Source organism: Lissotriton vulgaris, chromosome 3_1, assembly GCF_964263255.1.
Source record: "Lissotriton vulgaris chromosome 3_1, aLisVul1.2, whole genome shotgun sequence".
NCBI lineage: Eukaryota > Metazoa > Chordata > Amphibia > Caudata > Salamandridae > Lissotriton > Lissotriton vulgaris.
Window position 1 is genome coordinate 695,169,958 of NC_141689.1, and position 27,049 is coordinate 695,197,006.

Genomic DNA, 27,049 nt, shown 5'->3' on the forward strand with positions numbered 1-27,049 from the left:
ATGCCCCAATCTATTGTAAAATATCTGAACAATTTCGAAAGCTGCGTTTTCAAAGTAAAACCACAGTCGTCTGATGAAGAAGCAGCATAATGTAAGTAGGGATGAACTGGGGAACTAAATGCAGCCCAGGCAACAAATCTAAACACCCCTGCTCCCTTTATCTCCTCAGTCTATCGCCTTTTCCATCCATTCTCTCTCCTGCTCTCTCTGTCTCTCCTCCCTCTTTGATTTCTCGTGCTCTCCCCGTCCTTCACTTACAACCCCTATCCCCTTCAAGCCTCCTGTGCCTGCCTCAATTAACCACGAGTACAGTCGAAAGTTACAAATCCAATCCAGTCGTGACTCAAGCACCTTAGCAGCAAGGGACATAGTGGCAAGTTACAATTAAATATTTTAAAACTCAGTGCACAAAAGGACTGCTGCTGGACCTACAGTTCACATAGTAAAACCCGCAGCAATAACCAGTGGGCTCTGGTTTGGGTACAAAGTGACATATATGACTCAGCAGTGCTTAGCTTGAGCCGGGTGTTGCTTGTGGGTGGCACAGTCACTTATTGTTGGGGACCGGCACTTATTTTTCCACATCAGATATTCCCTGAGTGCAAGAGAGGGAAAAACACACTGATAGGAAAGACGTAGGAAGAGAAAGACGGTAAACCAGTTACAAAGTAAGAAAGCAGGGTCCTGTTACAGTGAGGAAAAGAGGCAGGTGGCTTAATGAGCCATTCGTAGCTTCACTGTACCGGCCGTGTGTACTTACACGTGCATGGCTTCATCTTTGAGACAAGCATATGCTACTGGCAGGCTCAGAAGACTACCAGCCTTGGTATTCAGCACGCTGACGTTTAATTGCACCAGCTGTCGGCTTCTGAACAGAACTTCGGCCGCCGCAATCTTTCTTTCATAAATCAAGCACTTGATATGAGCAGTGTAAATATTAAGGAGATCATGCAGGGGAACTCACCCATGCGCAGCAACATTGTACTTGGGAGGGATGGCCCGTACAACGTGATCTTTTAAATTATATAAAAATATAAAGGATTTCAAAACCAACTCCACCACCAGCTCCTGTCCTATGCCCAAGCTTCTTAGAGGTGGGGTTGGGACAGGATCAGGTCGAATAAGGAAACACTTATTGCCACCAGGACAGGAAATCATAACTGAAAAAAACAAGGTTGGGCATCTTGGTCTTAGACCCTCACTACCTACCCACCCTCAATGACAAGGAGGGGAGAGGAAACTTATTCTGAAGCACGTACATTGGGTAACCGCAAGGGGAAACAGTCAGAACAGCGTGACCTCAGCCACGAGTGTTCCAACATCACAAGCGTTACCACGCTTACCTTAACCACTCATATGCCATAACCACGCATATGCGTGGTTAAGGCATATGTGGAGCAGATTATTGTTAGCAGGGTCACCACCTCGCCACGGGTTCTTAACAAGTAAGGAGGAATCAACACTGGAGCGAAGTTCAAACCATAGGGCATTTATTAAGCATTCATGAATAGGGCTCTGTCCGACAAGTACTAGAGAAACTCAAGGAGAGAGCACACTGAACGATGGTTATATGGGTTTTTATAGCAACGATCACATACAAGGGATGCTCAGAGCTTTGGGAAGAACACACAAATGAGACAATCGGTAAGAATCAACAGCCTTGGTGCCTTGTGTAACTGTTGCGTCTTGAGGCTGCACAACAAGATAGACTATCTGAATAAACTTTATCGAAGGCTTTACTGTGGAGAAGTGTGGCTCAATGATTGGAGCGGCAGACCCTGATGCAGAGGTCTAGCCCATCAAAATTCCACGGACCTGATAATTCTCGCCTCGGTGCCTATTCCAATCATGGAGTCCTACTCTGCAACTCTGGTCAATTGCTTGCTTAATCTCCACAACGGCCCCCACAACGCGAAGGATGCCTGGCCTCCACCTTGGGGGTGCCCAGGAGTGGACGCCTCACAGGGAAAGCCAGGATGGGTTCCACAGCGGTATTCGTACAAGCGCCTTGAGACCCTTGCGGGTGAGTAGTGCGCTATACAAGTATCAATTTAAATTTTTTACTGTTGTTGAAAAAACCCAGTGCAGACATCAGCTGTTGTTTTGTGCTGACGTTGCATGTTTACGCAGCCTACAATGTTCCAATTTAGATTCTCTACCAATGTTTATACATGCTCAGTGTCAAGGATAGAGCCAGGCTGAAAACAGGGCAGGGGTGAAAATTACTGAGGCACAGCTTAATTAAAAAAAATGAAAGAATCAGATTTTACATTTCCACACATATACGTGGTCTAGTTGCTGGCTGCATCTCCGTGGGAGAGCAGAAGGGTGAGGGGTAGTTTGTAGGTGTTAGGTATAGTATTCAGGGCTTAGAGGGGGTCTGGAGTTTTTAGGGCTCAGGTAGGGGACGCAGGTTGGGGGTAGTTTGTGTGGGTTGGGGGTCGTTTTTGGGGCTGGGTAGTTGGGGTAGTTTTCAGAGTGGGGGTCGGGGGTTTTAGGGGTCAGGGCAGGGGACGGGGCTAGGGGATAGCTTAATTAAAACTTGAAAGCATCAGATTTTACATTTCCACACATATACGTGGTCTAGTTGCTGACTGCAGCTCCGTGGGATAGCAGGAGGGTGAGGGGTAGTTTGTAGGTGTTAGGTATAGTATTCAGGGCTTAGAGGGGGTCAGGAGTTTTAGGGCTCAGGGCAGGGGATGGGGGCTGGGGGATAGTTTGTTTGGGTTGGGGTAATTTTGGAGGCTGGGTGGGTCAGGGGAGTTTTCCGGACTGGAGGGGTCAGGAGTTTTAGGGCTCAGGGAAGGGGACAGGAAAGTGGCAATTTAAAGGCTAAGGGGGCAGTTGGGCTAGGGAGGTGGGGGTAGGTTTTAGGGGTGGGGCTGGTTTTAGGGCTCAGGGAGGGTGGCTGGGGTCGGAGTAGCTTTTAGGGGCTGGGGGCTGAGCATAAGGATCTGGATAGGTGGTCAGGGAAGTTTATAGGGCTGGGGTGGACACAATAGACTGCAGGAGTGCAAAATTCAGGGCTCAGAGCAGAGGGACACGAGTGTGATCTTTATCACACATGTCCCTTTACCAATCATGTCTTTACCACGAAATTGCATGGGAAAGGCATGCGTGGTAAAGGCATGTGGTAAAGACACGGTCGCAGTTAAGACTGCATGGTTCAGGCACGCGTTGTTCCAATACACAACCAACCACAAGTCTTGGTATTTATATAGCCCTTAGAAACATTAATATTGCACTATGAAGAACTATACAAAAATACATTATTATTGTTATTATCATAACTCTGTAATCCTGTCTATAACGTCTTTACAAGTGATTGCTGGTAGCACTTGCAGAGGCGGGATTTGTGTAGATACACATGCTGCAGGAGTCCAAGTGTAATAGCAAATCTGGAGAGCTCCAGCCTGCACAAGGTTAAATTGTTTTGCGGCTCCGTTCCACTCCTCCAAATTGAATAGCTGCCCATTTGCAAAGCAAATAAGGAATCTTTGCTTTGTGGTAACCAGTACAAGATGGTTTATGAAACTCGCACCAATATAAGTTCACATTTCAATTACAACTAGAAAGGTATACAGCAAAGTGCCTGCTCACTGTATTATGTAAATAAATGCTGTCAAGTCTAGACTGGCACTCCAAGTCACCAGGTTTTTTTCCCAGTGGGCTGGCTGGGTAGGGCTGATATCACTAAAGGTGGGTCAGGACCAGTGGCGGCTCGCACAAATAACGCTGTGGAGCAGGGGCGGGTAGTGGAGTTCGACATATGACAGGAAAGTGGAAAGTAAATAAAATGGTTTTATTTCTTTACTCTCCACTTTCCAATCATATGTCAAACTCCACTAAACCCCCACCTGCCCCGCCCCGCTCCATCGCCCCACAACCTTACCTGTGCGAGCTGCCACAGGGCAGGGCCAGCCAAGGTGTCCTGTCTACAGCGCTTCAGCACTTTAAACATAAACAATGCAAAACAAATGGTTTTAAAGTGCTACTTCAAAACTATTCGTTTTCGCATTTGGTTTGTCCCTGTGTCCTGCAGGGTCACCACAAGCAGTGCTGACCTTTAGGTCAATGAGTCCAGAACATATAATAAAGACTCTCCAAAATTCAAAACAGCGTATTTCCTTATAAAAACAGCACTTGCATGTCAGTTTAATATATTAAATTATACCTGATGCATTGAGAGGCAATTGTTAGAAGTAGTAGATTCTAATCATGAACTTAGAAACATTCAAAAACCTATCACCACTGCACTAATGACGAACCTGAAGGATATATTACATTAAAACAACAGTTCTGTCGGATAGACTTAACACTTGTTACTTAGTTACTAATTCAGTAGATACACAGTCACTTACATATCATAATTAAACCATACAAAAAAAAGAATCAGAAAAAAATGTTGGTTCACAAAACTGGGTTACTGAGTAAATATTATAAAATAATATATATTTTGTAATCAAATGATCTGTTCAAATCTAGATTCAGACCCTCACTCACTGAGAGCTACTCATTTCACTAAGAATAAATAAGAAGAATTGGGATGTAGTGTTTTAGCATATAATTCAACATGTCTTGTCTTTCCTTCAGACTCCATGAATCCAGGATGATATTCTGAGAAAACTAACATTTTTGATGAGTGATTGACGTAGTCATTCATTGAATTTGTGCGTAACTGCCCATTCGAATACTAAGGGGTACCTCTTTTGAGAAAGTGGTGGACATTCAAGGTTATCTCTTGACACCAGGTTGTTCCATACTCTGCCCTGATGAAGACCCATTTAGATGTAAAGAAAATGCACGCGTCCAAAGAGGGGAGGCACGTCAGCCTGAACTGAAAAAAACCTTTTGGGCAACCAAGGACAGACTAATTTAGCCCACCAATGACAAGTTACAGATTTGAACATATTGGACAGGTTTACCGGATTATTTCAAGTGTTCTTGTACAAATTTTTTCTTTGTATGATTTAATCATATATAAGCAACTGTGTACCCGCTGAATTGGATATTCAGTAACAAGTGTTCAGTCTGTTCGACAGAACCGTTATCTTTATGTAATACATACATAATGCCTTGACTAAACATGGTTAAGGGGCTCCCACCAAACTGTGCAGATGGTTCGATACATACTGTGCTAGGGCCAAAAGAGAGTTAATGGCTACCTTAAAATGCATACCCCGGGGCAGGATTGCCATTCAATATGCTAGAGCAGTTTTTAAAAAGGCCCTTAAGGAGCACAAGAAGGAGTTATGGGATCACTTGGTGGCAGCAAGTTCTTTGAACGACAGTACTTTTTGGGTCATATTGAACCACCCCTTCTTCAAAGGTGCCCAGCTGTTGGACCAGACTGGCACAGTACCCATCCAGGCTCGGGTGGACCACTTCACTGATCTTTATGACCTGGAGGAGAGAGGGGTCTACCGCGTCCCCCTTCTTTCGCATCCTACTACTCAGATTACGGTTGGGTGGGGTGAGGTAAGCAACGTCATACATTCCCTGAGACCGGGTAAAAGCCCCAGGAGCCAATGGGGTTCCGGAAGACCTCTTGAAATCCGTTGGCGACTTGTGGGCCCCCACCATCACCCACCACATTAATGATGTGATCAGAGGTCCCCTTCCCGCTGCATGCAAACACTCCATTATTATTACAATCTTTGAAAAAGGGGACAGAGCCAACCAAGCCTTCTATTGACCAATTTCCTTAATCAATGTGGTGATTAAGATTATTGGGAGGGTGAGTCTTCCTCGTATTGACCAATTTCTTTAATCCCTTCCCGCAGGGCTAACTTCCCTGCGGTGCGGGGGGCCTGCGCGGCGCCACGGTGCTTGTGATGAGCTCAGATCGTTACGCTGCACAGAGGAGCTGTGCACATGACAAGCTCAGCTCGTCACAACTCCGCCCACTTAATGGAACGCCCAGCACAGCAGGGGAATTATCCCCGCGTGGGCATTCCACGGCTGTTATGACGAGCTCAGCTCGTCATAGGTACAGCCCTCCTGTGCCTCATGACGAGCTCAGCTCGTCATGAGCGCCGAAGGTGTTAATCAATGTGGAGATTAAGATTATTGGGAGGGTGAGTCACCTCAGGCTTGGATAAGAGATGTATTCTCTCTGACGTCCAGTACAGGTTGAGGTCAGGGAGGGGAACGGTTGAAAAGAGCCTCAACCTCCATCTCTTGATTGCCAAATATACTCAGGCAAAAGGGGGGTGGGGAACCATATGGCATATATGGACCTCAGCTCAGCCTTTGATAAAGTCAATAGGGAGAAATTCTGGTCTGAGCTGGGGTCCATGGGGGAGAACCAAGTCCTGGTTGCCTTCATGAGAGATCTCCATAATGGACTCAATGGGTGGTCAGGTATGGCCCGAATGGTGAATGCACCCAGTCATTTATTATTAAATGGGGAGTTCGCTAGGGTGCATCCTTGCCCCCCTTATTGTTTATAATGTATATTAATCATCTGGAGGAAGTTTTAATCAACATTGAGACAGATGTTGCCAGGGTGGGAAGAAGACTAATTACAGTCCTTTTTTTATGCAGACGATGCAGTTTTAATAGCTCACACTGCCAAGGGACTGCAACATCTTAATTTTTCTATGAACAATTTGGAACTCTTACTAATTTCAAAAATCTGCTTTTATGGTAGCTGGCCCCCCAAAAAAACATTGTTAAAGAAAAATGGAATACTCTGCAAAGAGCCACTTCTGGTGCACATGATTTTGCCAGGTGAATTAGGAATAAGCCCCCAGAACTTCAGTTAAAGGTCTACAAGATCAAATGCGTTCCAATGGCCTCTTTTGAGTTGGAAAACTGGCAATACAATAACACTGACTTCATACAGTTAATCTAAAAAAGATTTCTGAGAAACCTTATGGCTATTAGCCAGAGCACCTCAACTGACATCACCCATGAGGAATTAGGTCTGGCCTTTATCTCAGATCTGATCCGCATCCGCCCGTTGCTCCATTGATGCTCTGTCTGGCACAAAGAGGAGCTTCATTTGAACAGACTTGTCCTCCAGGATCGCCTGACCCTGGACAGGTCTGCTTGGATCCCATGGATCTCATATATTAAGAGTAGGGCTCCCGGTTTTCCGTTTGTACGGATATTTACATATAAATACAGACGGAAATCTATACTTCCTGTGTCTGTATTTATATATAGAAACGGCAAAACACTAGCAAATGTTGCTGCCGCTGCATGCAGTTTCCTTTGCATGCCGAAATTCATTTAAAGGCAGCAGCAGGGGATCGTATCCTCTGCCGTCATGTGGGTGGGGGGGAGGCGGGGTTGTTGTCGTCTTCACAGTGCAGTGCTTCAATTTTTTATTAAATGTACAAACTTAAATAAAAACTGTTTCGGGATGGAGGGAAAGGACGCAACGTCGCGCCGTTCCATGATTGATTGCTACCTAGTTAGCCCGAGGGTTAACGAACTGGGGTGGTGGGGGCGGGATGGGGTCTACTGCTTGGGGGCTCAGAGCGGCCTTTAAGATAGCACCCTGCGCAGATGGAAATTTGGTGCAATGATAAAAAAAATAAGAGGCAGCAGGGGGTCCCCTTGGCGGTCACAGGTCACTCCTTGGCTGAGCAGGGACTGCACCCAGAATACAAACATCCACAGACCTCCCTTAGCACACCCAGAGCACCAATCGCTTAGATCATTAGCTTCCTTATGCTGAGGATGGTTTTGTTAATGTGTTTCAGCAGGGGTGAGACGGTGAGGTAGGGCAAGGTTAATGCAGTGTTAAAAACATTGTCCACAGTATGATAGTGTAGGATTACAACCAATTACTGCCAAATGAGACAGAAACGAGCTCTTAGCGACACTGACAAGGCTGGAGCAAGACGACGGAAGTGCTGCTGTTAGCATGACCTTAATCCACACAGACAGCACCATGCTCCAATCAGAATATTGGCGCCCGGGGCCCTAGCTGTAGCGGCGTCTTTTGCGTGTGGCAAAAATAAATGTAGATAAATACAGAAAAAATGCCCAAAAAATAAATATGGATAAATACAGACGGAAATGGCCAAAAAATAAATACCATAAAATCGGGAGCCCTAATAAAGAGGTCCTTTTTTCGAACTGTGCCGCCCTAACCTGTTTTTTTATACCCAGGGTATTGTAAAAGTGGACCTAACCTGGGTGAAGCAGGCCTTTGTGTAGAAAGTGGTGCCCGAAAGGGAGCATTTTACCCTACCTAAACACTAATAATGATCAAACGTCTTAGTTAAATCAGTCCCTGGACATGTCCACTTACCATTGTTGTCTTTAACATTCCTGAGACTGAACATCTTCCATCAGTTGCTATTTTCCAAGGATGTCTGACCACACCTCTATCTGCACCTCTGTGCATAGAGTTTTGTTGTGTCTTAAGTTCTCTAGCCTGAAAAACAAATATGTAAGACCCATTGGGGAGCACAGGTCAGGCAAATTAGACCGGCCTATTTATATTTGCAACTTTTAGCTGCTTCCAAACTGTATTTTTTTCTCCCATTTTCTATTTGGGGTCCTACGTGAATCTTGCTAGTACTGTAATTTTTGGATTTATACTCAGGCTCTAAGTGTCTGTATTAACTAAATGAATCAATGCAACTGTTTCTGTTCACATTTTAGGTGTCGATTTGACAATTTTAATATAAGATTGTCTGTTTTTAATAGACTGCTTTTTAATGACACTTGTATGATTTTCTTATACATGCGAATAAAGGTTGATTGATTGGTTGAGTGATACCCAGGTTCTGAGGTATACAGGGTTACCCCATTGATACTTAACAGCTATTAGTAAACCAACAGGAAAATCAGCTGCCATTTGCTCTCTATACATAGCCTAGGGTCTTACTATGTATGGAGTAACATTATAGTATTTTGCCGCCGTGTAGCGCACATGCTGGACTGCTGTATTTGGGGAAGCTCTCATGTGATTATGCAGGAAAAGAAGGCACTGTGAAAAAAGAACTGTTTTGGATCACACAATGTGGCCTAGTGGAAGTCACTATTGTTAGGTGTACAGGAAATGCTGGCGCTCTCATAGTAATTACACTTGATTTACTCCAAAGAATAATAACGTTTGGTGCATCCAAAATGGGGGGGAAGAGAACACCCTACGTCCTTAAACTCAATCAAAAGATTGAACAATACTTTAACAATGTTTTTGGAGCTCACATACACTTCTATGATCAAATTATATACATAAGACACAAAAATCAACAATGTTCAGTTGGGATCGTGTTCTCTTCTTTTAATGTCATCAGATTCCAATCCCTTACGCCAATGCGTTTCGCTGTGGTAGGGATAACCTATGGCTTACTCAGGGCTTAAAAGTTTCTCAATAAAGGCATATATCCGAGGTCCTCGCCTGAACTCGGGTGTAGAGATACGGATGTGTAAGGAGTCGGGAGAGATTGTATTTCCCATATTGGCAGGCGGCGGCTTGTAATTTCACCGGGCTATACTTTGATCGGAAAAGAAACTATTTTGAACACTATATATAAGCAGACTTAAGAATATAATAATTCTGGCCGATGATAGACTTACGTAGCGGACTTGGGTTCAAGTTACGCCATAACTATTAATATTGGAAGACTTGGAACTTATTTACACCACGGAAAATGTACGAGTCTTAAGGAAAAAGTAGAAGGATATAACACAGATATATGCCTTTAATAAGAAACACATTTGAGAAACTTTAAGCCCTGAGGAAGCCGTAGGTTATCCCTACCACGGCGAAACGTGTTGGCGTAATTGATTGGAATCTGATGACATTAAAAGACGAGAACAACAAGAGCCCAACTGAACATTGTTGATTTTTGTGTCTTATGTATATATTTTGACCATAGAAGTGTATGTGTGCTCCAAAAACATTGTTAAAGTGGCCTAGTGGAAGGCAGGATTGAGGCATGGTTTTCTGGTTTCACGCTGTGCAATTTGGGCACTACATAGTTATCCCTTTCTCTCCACTATTTTAGATCAAGGCTTAATACTTTGTGTTTTATTCATTGAGGTAGTGCACTGTTATTCCATCAGAGCTATGGATGTTTCACACGGATTGGTGGTGTTAGTTTTTGGTGAGGGCGATGCTTTAATGCAGAAGCTAAAATGAAAATTAGAACACCCACCCTTGGACAATGTATTGAGACCATTTGCTCCACAAATCTTTCGTCATTGTCATCATTCCTTAAATGAATTCATTCACCCACTCCAGACCATTCAAAATTCATTCATTGAGCCTTGGCTCCTGTTCCATCCAGCTATTCAATGAATAGCCAAGGTTCTATAATAAAAAGTGTTGTAAAATGCATCATATTTAAATTTGTTCAACTTTTTCATGGGTGAGAAGCCTCCCTACCATTCATCCTTTGCCCCCAAATTTAGCACTGTGGCATTAAAGCATTTTACATGAACGCCATATTACACTGCACAAGGTCAGAATCGTTTTTGTTTCCATTTTTTAAGGCCCGTGGAGGTTGAGTTATTTGTCCAAAATCATAGGATGTTGAGTCGATGCCAAGACTCAAACCTGGTTGCCCAGTTCAAAAGTCAACAGCCCTAGTCGTTCCCACTTACATATGTGCATACAAGTTTCAAAAGAGCATCTTACCTTATCACATCTCATCAACCCAAGGTATTTCAGAGACTTGCTGCTTCCTGCAATCTGGGTGGCCCCATGGTCTGTTATTTCTTTGCACCATCCAACATCCACTGTTTCGATGGACACACTGGACCGCCCGATGGCTATCAAAGCTGACAAAGAGAGACATAACCGGACATTAATATTGTAGAAAATGGGTAAAACCTGTTTATGTGTTATTTCTTTAAACAATAACATATAAACTACCGTAATGCAGATTATAGAGGTGATTGCAATTCCTTCATGGCTGTCACACCATGCAAAGTTACTAATGTCTATAACTATCTTCACATCCGTAAAAAAATTCATGATGAATTCAATTTTAAATATGTCTACCAATGGAACTCTAAAGAAATCTACAAGTGTATTTTTGTTATTAACTGCAATGCCGGGGGTAAAAGGTACCTATCTAACTTTATGTACTGATAACTGCGAATTCTTGTTTGATGAATAACCTTGTGTCACCACTGTATGTTATTATAAAAAAAGAGGCATTTAAAAAAAACATTTGTGGTAGCAAAAGACAATAACCTTGGGCCAGCTTTTTTGTGTTCGCAAACGACACGATTCACACAATCAAAAAAGCCTTTTCAAATGTACAAATCCCAAATCGTGATTCGGTAACCTGTTATCAAATCACAGTTTGCAATAGCGAATCTGTATATGGGAGGGGAATCTTTAGAACCCCCCTTCCTAATATTGACCGATTTGCATTGGTCTGTACAAATGTTTTGCAGTAGCAAAACATTCGCATTTTACTACCAACTCAAAGTTAATTGTAAGCTATTGCAAAAAGAAAGGGGTCCCCGTGGGACCCCTTCCCATTTGAGAATGAAAAAATATATTTTTTGGAAAAACATCTACTCTTAAAAAATGAAAAAAAACCTTTTTTTTAAATGCATCCTTTTTTTCTTTAAGGAAAACTGTCTGCATTAAAAAAAATGGTTTATTCAAAAGCAATCACAGACATGGTGGTCTGCTACCCCCAGCAGGCCATCATCCCTTTGAGTTTTACGATACCTAATGGGTCGCAAAAACTGAGATGTGCCTCCTAAAAATTCATGAGGTAGGTCTATTTGCGACCCACTGGGAATCGCAGAAAGAGTAAACAAGTATGACATTAGTGTTTGCGATTACCAAATGGCTAATTACAAAAATCTGAAATTTGGAAATCACAAACACTAAGCTTAGTACATCTGGCCCCATGATCCTATTCTATTTTCCTGACAAAATCTGTCATCATAAGCTCATCCATGAAATGAAAATCAACACAATTAATTATTGCATATACAAACAACCGATGTTCATAAGAATACCCATTTAAATGTTTAATTTATTGACAGTCATACTTTTGTGCAAAATATTACCAAAATGAAAAACACGGTGGCCTTTATGGATTTAGATGACAGATTATCTCAGTTAGATCAGCACATACCCAAATCATAGACAGAATGATGCTAGCCAGGCATCTATCTAGATGGGAAACATGCAAGAGTAAGATGATCAGGAACAAGTTCACCACCATCTTCAATGCAGCCATCACGACGACCACCTTCCCTGAAGAATCGAAACACGCAGAAATCAAACCCATTCTCAAGAAACCATCCACCGACTCCAGCGAGCTCAAGAACTACTGCCCCATCATTCTGTTTCCTTTTCCTGCCAAAGTCCTCGTCCGCGAAAAGCCTATCAACCTCCAACTCAAGGAACACCTGGAGAACAACAATCTTCTGGACACCTCCCAATCTGTTTTTCACTTGAACCACAGTACCGAAACCACCCTGATCACTGGCATCCATGACATCAGAACCCTCCTGAACAGGGGAGAAACGGCGGTCCTGATCCTCCTCGACTTATCAGCAGCGTTCGAGTGTCCCACCACACCCTTATCAAGAGGCTTCACCACATTGGAATCCAACGAGACACCCTAATCGATCGCCTTTTCCTCACTGTAAGAACCCAGAGAATCCGCCTATTGCCTTTCACCTCGGAACCTTAGAACACCATCTGTGGGGTCCCTCAAGGCTTCTGCCTCAGCCCTACACTGTTCAACACCAACATGACCGACCTAGGCAACATTGTCAGAACCAATGGAATAAATATCATATCCTATGCCGAAGACACCCAGCTCATTCTCTCGCTATCAGAAGACCCCTCCACCACAAAGGCCAACTTTCACAGGTGCATGAGGAGTGTCACTGCCTGGATGAAAGACAACTACCTAAAACTCAACACAGACAAAACAGAAATACTGATCTTCAGGAACAAAACCTTCCCTGGAACAACTCCTGGTGGCCACCCGAAATAGGACCCTCACCCACTCAGACAAACCATGCCCGCAACCATGGCATCATCCTGAACAGCAAGCTCACCATGAAAAGCCATGTCAACTCAGTCCCCTCTACGTGCTTCCTCACTCTGCATGCTCTTCAAATGGCTCCCTGTCAACACCATACAAACCATCACTCAAGCCCTAGTCACCAGCCGGCTGGACAACGGCAGCACACTCTACGTAGGAATCCCCTCGCATCTTCTTTGCACTTCTTGCAGACCATATAGAATTCACTGGCCAGACTCATCGTCGACCTCCAAAAGCAGACTCACATCACCCCTCGCCTGAAGCAGCTCTATAGCTCCCAATTCATAAGAGATGTCAATTCAAGATGCTGATCTACACCTACAAAGCCCTACACAACCAAGGAACAGAATGCATCCACCATCACCTGTACTTCCACCAACCCTCCAGACACCTGTGCTGCGCCTCCCTCTACCTCACTCACACCCACTGCTTCCGCTAAAGCAACAGTCGAGGAAGCTCCTTCTCCTAACTCATTGAGAAATACCAGAACAACCTTCCCCTTCAGCTCCAGACCTCATCCACTCTGCTGGAATTCAGAAAATGGCCCAAGACCTGGCTGGTCAGCTGAACCCTCCTCAGCGGCAGGTTGTGTCAGCACCAGAATACCCTCACGGGTGATTGGCCATAATTCATAAATCCTGATTGATCAATCACCCTGACCCTCTTTCAGTTTTTACATAACTTAACAAAAACACACAAAAAATCATGTAGTCTATAGCACAAAAATGATAACCAGACCTGTTTTAATGTGACTCAAATCAGCTACTCATTTATGCTTTAAAATCTGATATTTTTGTTTCCACATCTCAAAGGTTTTAGGTGTGGCTACATACAATTGTAGATACATGCTTCTCATTACAGCACTAAACATAACATACAACAAACAATAACACCGAAAAGGAGCTTTGTCTCACCTCCTTTAGCCCTTGCCTGTTTTGGGTGAGCCTGCATCTTACAGGGTTACCCACCATATTTTGGGACCAGCCCACAACATTTCAGGGATCTTTACACTTTCAGCAACTACAGTTTGTACTGCTGACTCGCAGAAAAAAGTAAAGGTATATTGTAACTTCAGTTCTTTTATGTGTTTACCCCGTTATTGGTTGGCAGAAGGATGCCTCTACGTATGCCGATGTTTTACTGTAACAGCTGAGGGAGTATGGTGCTGAAATTGTTTATGATCTAGAGCGCTGAAATAGGGGTACATCAGATCTGAGAAGGAAGTTAGCAAGAAGGTGTGCATGCCAAAAGCACAATGGAGCACCTTCCAAGTGCACTGGAAGGCACAGAGCTACAAGATATGTTTGTTTTTTCAGGATAGGCATGGGAAGGGGTGTTTTTCAGTGGTAAGCGCATAAAACCTACTTCAAAATACAAAACTTAAAACTCAATTTCTATTTTGGAGGGTTAAACAGAAAAAAATGCTTAAGGATAACGTTTTCATTTGCTTTTACTATCTGTACAAGCATTACAATGTAAATGTGGGGGCCAGAAATGTTCTAAGGAATCTGTCTCCTGGTGGTTAAGCGCTAGCACAATGGTGAGCTATCTAGATCTCAGGAGACCAATGGCCGTGTATGTTCTCCAGAAAAAAACAACTTGTGCTCAGAGCAAACAAAAAAGGGAGCTTTCTTCTGTTACCCTCTTGCTTGGGACCAGAACAACACTCAGCAGCCCATCTGACAGTGTGTCTACAAGCTCTCTTCCAGGGTTAATATACTGCCTGGAAACAGCTAGTGAATTCCCATCTCTTTCTCACACAGATACTCCTCTGCAATATCTGAGGATTCTCTCACATGTTGAAACTCTAACCCATTCAGGCTACTCATGACCAGTGATTTGTCAATCCTTCCCGACAAACAGCATATAATGCAAATTCTAGCTTCTTGGCCACATAAGCTGTGGCCGCCCTGGAAAGTATTGCTGATTACCTGCATTGACCTGCAAACATACCAATGCATTAGTCTTGGTCTCAATTAACACTCCTGTACCATAAGGACAAGGTCAGCATCTATATATCCAAGCCTATCCAGATGCTACCTATGCACAATCACAATATGGATAAGAGACATCATCTTGGACTATAGAAGGCTTTAGTAGCCATAAGGCTGAGTTAGATGTAGGAGAGGACAAAAAAACTGGAAAAATCTAAAATGCTTGGGAAAGGTATGTAAGGTAAGGTGCAGAATAGGCTTTATAAATATTGATAAACAGGGAGAGTAAAGCACAGGGATGAGCAAATAGGATATGAATAATGAAATGAACTACAAAGTGCATTCCTGGCCAAGTAGAGGGAATGCAAAGATGTGTAAAAAAATTTAAAAAAAATAAAAAGGGTTAGAGTCTCAAAAACGCCTGTACAAAAGAAAGAAATGTTTCATTTTTAGCACATTTGCCTTCTCTGCGTGGTCACCCCAGATGTTCTATTTTTATTTTAGACCTTACTTTTGCTGGTATTAGGACTCTGTGACAATGCTATTTAGTGCCAAGGTGCATTTTTCCTGGCCTTAAAATGGCATTGGCAAAAGTAGTTTCACCCAATTGATGTACTTAACTGTCCTGTAAGATGACTGAAGAAGACGCAGAAAGTGCTACTGTGGCAGAAAGTTAAATGTAATATGTGGACTGTACTGTGTATTTAAACCACTAACATATATGACAAAAGTATATGTCTGTCAGTATAACCACTTTGCTATAGAATGACAGCAGTTTAAATTCACTGCAGTGACACGAGACAGGGAGAAATGCCCTTGCCATGAAGAAAACTCCTATTTTCATAGTTCACCTCTAAAGAGTGCCTTGAAAGACGACTGTGCATAGTGCTAACTCACAACAGAAACTAGGGTACACTACATATCCCGGTTAGTGAGCTCTTACAGTGAAGTAAAACCCAAAAGCTTTTTCACTTTGTACACATTGCTAGAGCTTTCACTGAAAAGTTCTAGATAAGATATGTATTTCGCATCTCTGCCTCAGGAGATGCTAGGTAAATGCTTTTAAGTTATTTTCTATTTTGTTTTCATAATATAATGTAAGGGTGAATCAGATTTTGCTAACATAACTGAGTCCAGTAGGAGCATATTGGTGTTAACTAATTACCACTAAGCAGGCATTAGGTACAGGCATCAGGAACAGTTAGAAGAACAAAGGGCAGATTTATCACTACCTCTTTTGACTCGGAGATCACAAAGAGGACCTCTATTTATTCCCAGTGCCCTCCCATACAGCCAGACTCCAGTCACAGTAGGGGAGGGAAACAGTGTGAGACCCTGCCAGCTAGATGAAGAGCTAATCTAAAGTGAGAGTGGTTAAGAAGCAGAAGGCAAGCAAACTTAGTGGCAATTGGTTTCGCTCAACATGAAACCGGGGCTCCTGAGTACTTTTACAGTTAGGCAGAGAGGGAATGCTGCAAAATGAGGTGCAAGTAATAGGAGAAAATAGTTACTATTTGGTGGCAGAATTTCTCCAGTCACTGGTTAGTGCACAAGATAAATCTATTACCTTAACCATCACTTCCTTAGAACATTCCTAGACCTGGGTAGACTCCACCTAAAGAAGGAGACCCTGCTAAAAGAAGATGACTCACTCAAGGACTCCTAAACCCTGCTTTCACCTAAGCAGAGAAGGTGCTCACTCTCCAAATGTCAACTGTTCTATTGATTCATGCATTCCTCCTATTTTGTCCAGCATCCTTCATCACATCTGGAGCAACATAATTAAGCTTCAGTTCTTTCAAGGATATCAAAAGATAGTTGAGGGCATGTCACTACCTGGTTCAGCGCTTAGACAGGGACTGAGAACCTGTGTCGGTTCTCCACCTTGCTCTACAACACAGCAAGGTGGAGAAATGCTAAGTGCGCATGACGGTTTAGCTGGCCAAACCGTCATGCGCACTTTTGGTGCTCACCACTACTTCTCCTCCCTGCTCTGACATCACACAACCAGCCGAGCCCCACCCACCCTAACCTGATTCCATCATAAACTGCTCAGAGAGCAGTGGGACAACGCACCTCCACCTCAGCGGTGGAGCCGGAACTGATCTGTGAATTAGAGAACTGTGAAAGCCCTGGGTAGCCTGCCAGCACTTAAACCACCACCAAAAGTCTCATCTGGAGTACAGGAGCTATTCCCCTGCAGTCTGCAGCCACTGACAAGCTGAGTCCGGTTCCCCGCCTTGCAGCTACCTGGCCCGACTGACTCTGCAGGCGATAGGGAGAAAATACTTGTGCTCTCGAAGGTCAGATCTGTCTCCCCACTGAGTGTGACAAACTGGAGTCGTACAGCACCAAAATCCCGGGGTACCGGATACCCTGCACCAAACATTGACCATGAGTGTCCAATCCGGATCCTCACTGTACCAGGACCTAGCAGCCATTGAGGGTATTGATTAACAACAAGAGAGGTAGGATTAGTAAAGGATCACTCCTATATCCCCAATCATAAATATAAGAAACAATTAAGGAGTGACTTAATGGTGCTGTGGACAAAGAATTAGAGTCAAACACACCATAGGGAAAAAATCTTCCACCTCCAGTGATAAGGCGATATTGGAACCAAAAAAGGGAAACGGGTGAATACACATACAAAGGAAAAAAGGCAATAATTTGTATTTATTTAAGAAGAATCCTCACTCACCCTAGTGGTGACATGCTTCATCATGGGGTTCCCACTGGAGGAACCGAATGTCCCTCCAGTGTGCTTCAATGCCTGGTTTACAGCGGAGCAGGTTCTTGTGAAATGAACTTGATGTATGTGTTTAAGTGCAAGTGATAGTGAATTAAAAAATATTAGTTGTACCCAAAACAATTTTATTTGGTGGTCAGCTAATATTATTAAAAACAGTGTGTGGGATATTGTTAGTGGTAATATTATTGGCCACTTATATCCCATCAAAGGTAGGTCGACATGTTTCAGCTGTCTCTTAATTCATGCAGCTTTCTTCAGGACCAATGACGTGAATATCCCTGGTGGTCCGTGCTCGCTAAGGCGCGTCCAACCAGTGGATGTATGTGAAAGCTAGATTTTTGTAAAAATTACCAGAAAATTCGGTTTCTGCACCCTAGTATTTCCAGGGGCCCAAAAAAACTGTAATGAAAAGCACATCATTAATGCATATTGCAAAACACTCTTATTATGCACAAAATATTCACTTATACATTTATCCCATTTAGTTCCAGCATTATAAGTCACTACTTAGTGACAATCCCTTAACCACCCAGATTTTTGGATAAGGGAGGGATAGACTCGGGAAGGTAACTACCCTGTCTTTGCATGTAGTGGAAGAAAGCTTACTTGTTTAAACAAGCCTTCACAACAGCATACTATCTCATCATATTAACTTAGCCAGTAATAATGCAAGTTCAGTTTAACTGGCTATGATGAGTGTTTAACCCCTTCACTGCTGGCAGGTTTCCGCCCCTGTGCTGTAAACAAATGAACAGGGGCGGGCCATGACGAACCCCAGCCGTCATCAGCACACGAGCACTTTAGTGCATGACGGCTGGGGTTCGTCACCAGCATGGAAGGGGTTAAATACAAAAAAGGTCTCTTAAAATTGTGAAATGTGCATGTTTAATTGACCCCGTTTTCGTTGATATTACAGAAAATGAGACTCTATTCCACCCATGTAAAACACGAGCCTGAAATTCGGGACCCACTCGGAAAAGCAACAAAACATGGAGAGTTCCTGGTTTCTAATACTCACAGCACGGATTTATGGTGCTGTCATCTGTGGACTTAAGCAGGGGAGGCTATCTTCACGCTACTGCCACTGTATTAGAAAAGAGTTGGATCGTCAGTCTCGGCGTTGGAACAGAAATCGCGATCCATGCCGATTTTGACAAACTGCGCCAAACTTACTTCACTAGTAACGACTTGCCTCCTGTGACCTACTATGTCCAACTGCCGCCGCCCGGAAAGTGAAGCTACAGACGCGTAGCGCCCATAAAAGAGCGAGGTCAGGGGTCGGTCACGTGTCAGGCGTTCGTTGCGTCTTAAAGGGGCCTTATATTTTAGTTTTCGGTATGTTTAAACATCACGGTGTTTGCGTTTATAATATGTCTCATGTAAATGAAAGGGAGTTCCCAATAATATATACGGAAAACCCCCCTTCCTTATTGTTGAACACCATTCTGGAAAGCAATTATAAAACGCAATTACAAAACTGCCAAAGCCCCAGCCATAAATCGTATTCCACTGTCGTCCTATGCTCTCTCTTTTTTTTCTTTTTTAGAGCCAGAACTTTATTGATAATGTCTACATATCGACAAAACAAACCTGATCTAAAAAACGGCTTGCTAAGTGGAACATTCATACTATAAGTCCCTGGAGGACAAATATTTGGGGCAATCAGAACTACCTCATGCTACAAAGTGCGGCAAAAAAGTCGCTGGTAGTTATTATTGATCCTAAGATTTAACGAAGCCATTTCAGAAATATATCTAAAATGTAATTTGTTCAGAATTAATCAACACAGAATACTCCGAAATATATGCATGAGCATTAAGATATTGATGGGCCAAATCACAAGTAACAAATTCTTCATAGTTTGAAGTCAATAATTATATTGATTCAGTTAAGTATTGAACTGTAAACAATCCTTGGTGAAAGCTCTTATCTCCTCATCACTGTGCCCCAAGGAATATCGTCATTGAGACCCGTTTGGTGGCTAGCCAGACGATATATCCATCTTTGTTCTTTTTCGAACAAACTGGCCTCAGAGCCCTGGGCCAGTTGTTCGATCACAGTCCATTTCAATTCTTCTGGAGTGTGTTTCTGCTGGAAATAGTGAGATGTTAATTTTGTGTTGGTCTTGTGACAACGGATATTACTTCGATGTTCAAAGATTCTTAGTTTTACTCGTCTCGTTGTCATTCCGATGTATTTTAGCCCGCAAGGGCAGGTGATTAAGTAGATAACGGAGCACGAGTTGCAATTTGTATGGTTTCTTTGTTGCCACACTTTTCCTTCTTCTAAAATCAGAAATTTCGTGGCGCTAGTCAGTGGGCACACGGCATAACCACCACATGGATAATGGCCAATTATCGGGGGTAAACCCCATGCACTCAAAACACCCTCAGTGTTGGAATGTTCATGTTGTCTGGGGCGGGTATGGACAAGGCATCCTTAAGACTTCTTGCACAGAAGATAACAGATTAAATGTTGTCACGCATGTAAGTGGGACCTCGGCAGAAGTACCTCTTAACATCATTTTTTGATTGGCTTAATGGTCAAAATCGTCATCTCAAGTTCACTCATGATTGTGCTGAGGACAAGATTGTGTTCCTAGACGTGACAATTTCACATATTGGTAATGATCTGCGTACAAAAACTTACTATAAACCCACGTCAAGGAACAATTTATTACATTACGCCAGCTTTCATCCTCAACCACTTAGGGAAAATCTCCCTTTTGGACAATCTTTGCGAATACGACGCAATTGTAGTGAGCTGAGTGATTTCAAACAACAAGCTCAAGACCTGACAGGCAAATTACAACGCCGGGGCTATCCGAAACATCTACTGGACAAGAGTTGTAAACGGGCGCGTAATCAACATAGAGATGCCCTTTTGGAGAACCATCCCAGAGGTACTTCTGCCGAGGTCCCACTTACATGTGTGACAACATTTAATCTGTTATAGAATGCAGTCACTCGCAGCATAAACAAACATTGGCGAGTACTCACTAGTACGGATCATAAGTGGGAAAAGCCCCTCATGTCATTTAAACGTGCAAGAAGTCTTAAGGATGCCCTTGTCCATACCCGCCCCAGACAACATGAACATTCCAACACTGAGGGTGTTTTGAGTGCATGGGGTTTACCCCCGATAATTGGCCATTATCCATGTGGTGGTTGTGCCGTGTGCCCACTGACTAGCTCCACGAAATTTCTGATTTTAGAAGAAGGAAAAGTGTGGCAACAAAGAAACCATACAAAATGCAACTCGCGCTCCATTATCTACTTAATCACCTGCCCTTGCGGGCTAAAATACATCGGAATGACAACGAGACGAGTAAAACTAAGAATCGGTGAACATCGAAGTAATATCCATTGTCACAAGACCAACACAAAAATAACATCTCACTATTTCCAGCAGAAACACACTCCAGAAGAACTGAAATGGACTGTGATCAAACTACTGGCCCAGGGCTCTGAGGCCAGTTTGTTCGAAAAAGAACAAAGATGGATATATCGTCTGGCTAGCCACCAAACAGGTCTCAATGACGATTTTCCTTGGGGCACAGTGATGAGGAGATAAGAGCTTTCACCAAGGATTGTTTACAGTTCAATACTTAACTGAATCAATATAATTATTGACTTCAAACTATGAAGAATTTGTTACTTGTTATTTGGCCCATCAATATCTTAATGCTCATGCATATATTTCGGAGTATTCTGTGTTGATTAATTCTGAACAAATTACATTTTAGATATATTTCTGAAATGGCTTTGTTAAATCTTAGGATCAATAATAACTACCAGTGACTTTTTTGCCGCACTTTATAGCATGAGGTAGTTCTGATTGCCCCAAATATTTGTCCTCCAGGGACTTATAGTATGAATGTTCCACTTAGCAAGCCGTTTTTTAGATCAGGTTTGTTTTGTCGATATGTAGACATTATCAATAAAGTTCTGGCTCTAAAAAAGAAAAAAAGAGAGAGCATAGGACGACAGTGGAATACGATTTATGGCTGGGGCTTTGGCAGTTTTGTAATTGCGTTTTATAATTGCTTTCCAGAATGGTGTTCAACAATAAGGAAGGGGGGTTTTTCCGTATATATTATTGGGAACTCCCTTTCATTTACATGAGACATATTATAAACGCAAACACCGTGATGTTTAAACATACCGAAAACTAAAAGATAATGCCCCTTTAAGACGCAACGCACGCCTGACACGTGACCGACCCCTGACCTCGCTCTTTTATGGACGCTACGCGTCTGTAGCTTCACTTTCCGGGCGGCGGCAACGGACATAGTAGGTCACAGGAGGCGAGTTGTTACTAGCGAAGTAAGTTTGGCGCAGTTTGTCAAAATCGGCATGGATCGCGATTTCTGTTCCAGCGCCGAGACTGACGATCCAACTCTTTTCTCATACAGTGGCAGTAGCGTGAAGATAGCCTCCCCCGCTTAAACCCACAGATGACAGCACCATAAATCCGTGCTGTGAGTATTAGAAACCAGGAACTCTCCATGTTTTGTTGCTTTTCCGAGTGGGTCCCGAATTTCACGCTCGTGTTTTACATGGGTGGAATAGGGTCTCATTTTCTGTAATATCAACGAAAACGGGGTCAATTAAACATGCACCTTTCACAATTTTAAGAGACCATTTTTGTATTTAAACACTCATCATAGCCAGTTAAACTGAACTTGCATTATTACTGGCTAAGTTAATACGATGAGAAGGTATGCTGTTGTGAAGGCTTGTTTAAACAAGTAAGCTTTCTTCCACTACATGCAAAGACAGGGTAGTTACCTTCCCGAGTCTATCCCTCCCTTATCCAAAAATCTGGGCGGTTAAGGGATTGTCACTAAGTAGTGACTTATAATGCTGGAACTAAATGGGATATATGTATAAGTGAATATTTTGTGCATAATAAGAGTGTTTTGCAATATGCAATAATGATGTGCTTTTCATTACAGTTTTTTGGGGCCCCTGGAAATACTAGGGTGCAGAAACCGAATTTTCTGGACATTTTTACAAAAATCTATCTTTCACATACATCCACTGGTTGGACGCGCCTTAGCGAGCACGGACCACCAGGGATATTCACGTCATTGGTCCTGAAGAAAGCTGCATGAATTAAAAGAGACAGCTGAAACATGTCGACCTACCTTTGATGGGATATAAGTGGCCAATAATATTCCCACTAACAATATCCCACACACTGTTTTTAATAATATTAGCTGACCACCAAATAAAATAGTTTTGGGTACAACTAATATTTTTTATTCACTATCACTTGCACTTAAACACATACATCAAGTTCATTTCACAAGAACCTGCTCCGCTGTAAACCAGGCGTTGAAGCACACTGGAGGGACATTCAGTTCCTCCAGTGGGAACCCCATGATGAAGCATGTCACCACTAGGGTGAGTGAGGGTTCTTCTTAAATAAATATGAATTATTGCCTTTTTTCCTTTGTATGTGTATTCACCCTTTTCCCTTTTTTGGTTCCAATATCGCCTTATCACTGGAGGTGGAAGATTTTTCCCTATGGTGTGTTTGACTCTAATTCTTTGTCCACAGCACCATTAAGTCACTCCTTAGTTGTTTCTTATAAGCCTTTGAGGGTAGTCAGACTCACTCAGGGCCGGACTGGGAACCAAAACCGGCCCTGGCAACGTGCTCGGCCAACCCCGCCCAACCCCTCGGAGGTTGGTGGTGCCGCCAAGCTCTTACCAGGGCCGGTTTTTGGCCGATTTTGTTACAGGGCGATTTTGCAGCTATGCTGCAAAAACGGCCCTGTAACAAAAATTGCCCCAGGGGCCCAAAACCGGCCACCACCAGTGCGGCGCACCGGGGCATTGCCCGGTGCTCCCCTGTGGCCAGTCCGGCCCTAGACTCACTGAGACCCACTTTGAGAGTGGCCCAGCTGCTTTGATTAGTCCTCTTTCGGCGGTTTGTCCCTGTGAGGTGCATCTTTGCGCGCCATCTCTGCCAAATTGACCACTCTGCACCAGTGCCATCCAGCCCTGGTCCCGATAAACCAGCTGTGCCCCAATGTTCAAAGACCCCTTGTCACATGAGCCCCCGTTTTGGAGACCTTGGACTTGCCTGCAAGCTCCCCTGTGCAGCATCTTTTCAGGTGGCCCCTTCTCCATAGCACCAGCTACCAGCTTCAACACCCTGCTCCCGGTAAAACCCAGGCGGTTCCTGAAGAACTGCTGGTAGTACTTTAAACCTTGTCCCACTACTACTCCGATCCCAGAAGGTGAACCCTTGAAACCGAATGTACCTATCTTTCTGTATCTTTGACTTTTGCACACATAGGTTTGCATTGTTCATAAATGCGCACAGGTTTAAATGCTTTATATATGAATATTTCTATCGAAAACTGTACTAACCTTGAAAAAAAGTCTTTGAGTTTGAAATATATATATAAAAAGATGTGGTATTTTTCTAAATTGGTCTCTGATTTATTCATTGGGTGTGTGTCTCATATATTGCTTCTGTGAGTATAACAATTGCTTGGCAGTACCCTCTGATAAGCTTAACTGCTCGCCCACACTACCACAAAGGAGAGAGTTAGTCTTCTTTACTTTAGCCTCTGTTAAACAATTGGGAACACACTGGACTCTCCGCACTGTGTACTTATTTTAGTACACTATATAGAACGCCAACTTCCTACAGGGGTGAACAAAGGTTTTAGCAATTTAGTCGCCAAGTTGCCTTAGTCAAACTGCTGATAGCAGCAACTACAGCTCCCTACCATCTTGCTACCTTTATTGAGACAATACAGCATAAGGCATTGATGCAGGTTAGCCTGGAAGCTGTAGGGGATGAAGCCATAAGTCCTCTGAAAGGAGCATGAAAACAAGATATGTAATGCTAATGGCTAGAGAGGTCGACCTAGAAGGAGTAGTTTCTTTTCTGTAACTCCAGTTCTGTAATAGGGGTATCTCTGTTATAGTCATAATCTAGTGAATAGTCCCGCCCATGTGCGTGGACCCCGGAGCAATCAAAAATAATCTCTAAAGTGTCGAAAAAAAATGCAGAACTGCACAGACACTTAAGAGAGAATTTAAAGACATATAATGCAGCCTATAAAAAAGCTACACTGTCCAGTACTTCAGCTAGAAATTCCACCAAAAATCCACAAAAACAGCAAAGCCTGTCCAGATTTTCCCTGTCTTCAGTACAAACCCCTCTGGAAGATAGAGAGGAAGGCATGGACAGACAAGCCACATAGGCTGCCATTATGTGGCTCAGAACAGGATACTGTGCCTTTAAGAGAACTTTCCAGAACTTCACAGTATCCCAGAATGCCTTGCAGGTCTCCCTTACTTTCAGTTCTTTTTGAAGGCGTAAAACGCCAGACCTGTAGCATTTCTTACATGAATATCTCTCTCCACCGGGGAGGAGGGCGGGCGCTTATGACTATAACAGAGATACCCCTACTACAGAACTGGAGTTACAGAAAAGAAACTACTCCTTCTGTAGTAGGGGATCTCTGTGTATAGTCATAATCTAGTGAATAGAATGGCAAGCCCATCCCCACAACAAAGCGGCGGTGGAGAAAAGAAAACCAACACCACTATTGTGCGAACAAATTCCGCAGTGAAGCCTGTCCAACCTGAGCATCTGCTCTGGCATCAGCGTCCAGACAGTAATGCCTAGCAAAGGTATGAACCGACTTCCAAGTGGCGGCCTTGCAGATCTCTGCAATCAGCACATTACGGAGCAATGCTGTCGTGGCAGCCTTGCCCCTGGTGGAATGAGCCTTAGGCTTACCTCCTAAGGTCTTATTAGCTTTCTGATAACATAGTTGTATGCAGGACACAATCCACCTAGAAATGGACTGCTTAGAGGTCGCAAGACCCGTCCTGACTGATCCGTAATTGATAAACAATTGGTCTGACCTACGTACATCTTTGGTCTTATCAAGATAAAATTTCAACACCCTCCGAACATCCAGGGAATGTAAGGAACGTTCCGCTGGAGAAGAGGGATTCTGAAAAAACGTAGGCAAAGTTATAGTTTGATTGACATGAAAGTCAGAAACAACCTTAGGAAGAAATTTAGGGTGAGTCCGCATAACAACCTTAGCAGCATGAAATACAGTATAAGGTTCATTACAACACAGTGCCTGAATTTCACTCACCCTGCGGGCCGATGTAATGGCCACGAGGAATGCCGCCTTCCAGGATAGGTGCTGCAACGAAGCCTTGTGAATGGGTTCAAAAGGCTCCTTCATAAAACTGGACAGCACCACATTCAATTCCCATGAAGGCGAAGGAAGCCTGACAGGAGGGAACACTTTCTTCAAGCCTTCCAAAAAGTCTTTGATCACAGGGATCTGAAAGAAGGAAGTCTGTGAAGGGCTTTTCCTGTAGGCAGTCAATGCAGCAAGATGAACCCTAATAGAGTGAACATTAAGGCCAGATCGCGCCAAATGTAGAAGATAGGGAAGTATGACATCTTCCTTGCACGTCGTAGGATCCAAGTTCCTGGACACACACCAGATACAAAACCTCTTCCACTTGTAAGCGTAGGACGTTCGAGTGGAGGGCCTCTTAGACTCCTTCAGTATGTCCATACAATCTTCAGGTAGATTCAAATGTCCATATTGCACTACCTCAGGAGCCATGCCGCCAAACTCAAGGACGAGAGGTTGGGGTGCACCATCTGCCCCCCGAACTTCGTGAGAAGGTCCGGCCTGCACAGCAACCGAATGTGCGGAAGGAGGGACCGGTGAAGAAGGTCCGTGAACAACCACTGTCTGGGCCATTCCGGGGCAATCAGGATCATCCGTGCCCTGGACCGGGACAGCTTGATGAGCACCGCTGGAATCAGGGGAATGGGCGGAAAAGCGTAAACAAAGCTGTTCGACCAGTTGATCCAGAGTGCATTCCCCAGCGTCCCTTGCTGGTAGTACCTGGAGGCGAAGTCTCGGCATTTGCTGTTTTCGGCGGTGGCGAACAGATCTATGTCTGGAGTGCCCCACCTTGCGAAGACTTCTCCTAGTACGTCGTCGTTTATGACCCACTCGTGGTTTTCCAGAATCAGCCTGCTCAGTGCGTCCGCCTGAACATCCTGCACACCTGGCAGATGGGTAGCCGTTATCGTCAATCCTCTTGCCAGAAGCCAGTGCCAGATCGTCTGCGCCACCCGAGACAGGGTGCGCGATCTCGACCCCCCCTGCTTGTTGAGGTAATACATGGTGGTCGTATTGTCCGTCTGCACAAGCAGAGAGTTGGTCCGGAAGGACGGATGAAAGGCCTTCAGTGCCAAGTGAACAGCTCTGAGTTCCAGGAAATTGATGTGATACGTGGACTCCGCCTGAGACCACGTGCCTTGGATCTGTAAGTCCCCCGAATGCGCTCCCCAGC

General features: G+C 43.7%; 1 protein-coding gene across 1 annotated transcript in view; it reads right to left on the reverse strand.

Annotated features, from left to right (window-relative positions):
- FBXL17 (F-box and leucine rich repeat protein 17) overlaps nucleotides 1–27,049 on the reverse strand; it is a 1,859,129-nt gene that overhangs the window by 60,002 nt on the left and 1,772,078 nt on the right. Inside the window, exon 8 of the mRNA XM_086961002.1 lies at nucleotides 10,607–10,749. Within this exon, the coding sequence (XP_086817128.1) occupies nucleotides 10,607–10,749 (143 nt within the window). The remainder of the gene's footprint in view (nucleotides 1–10,606; nucleotides 10,750–27,049) is intronic.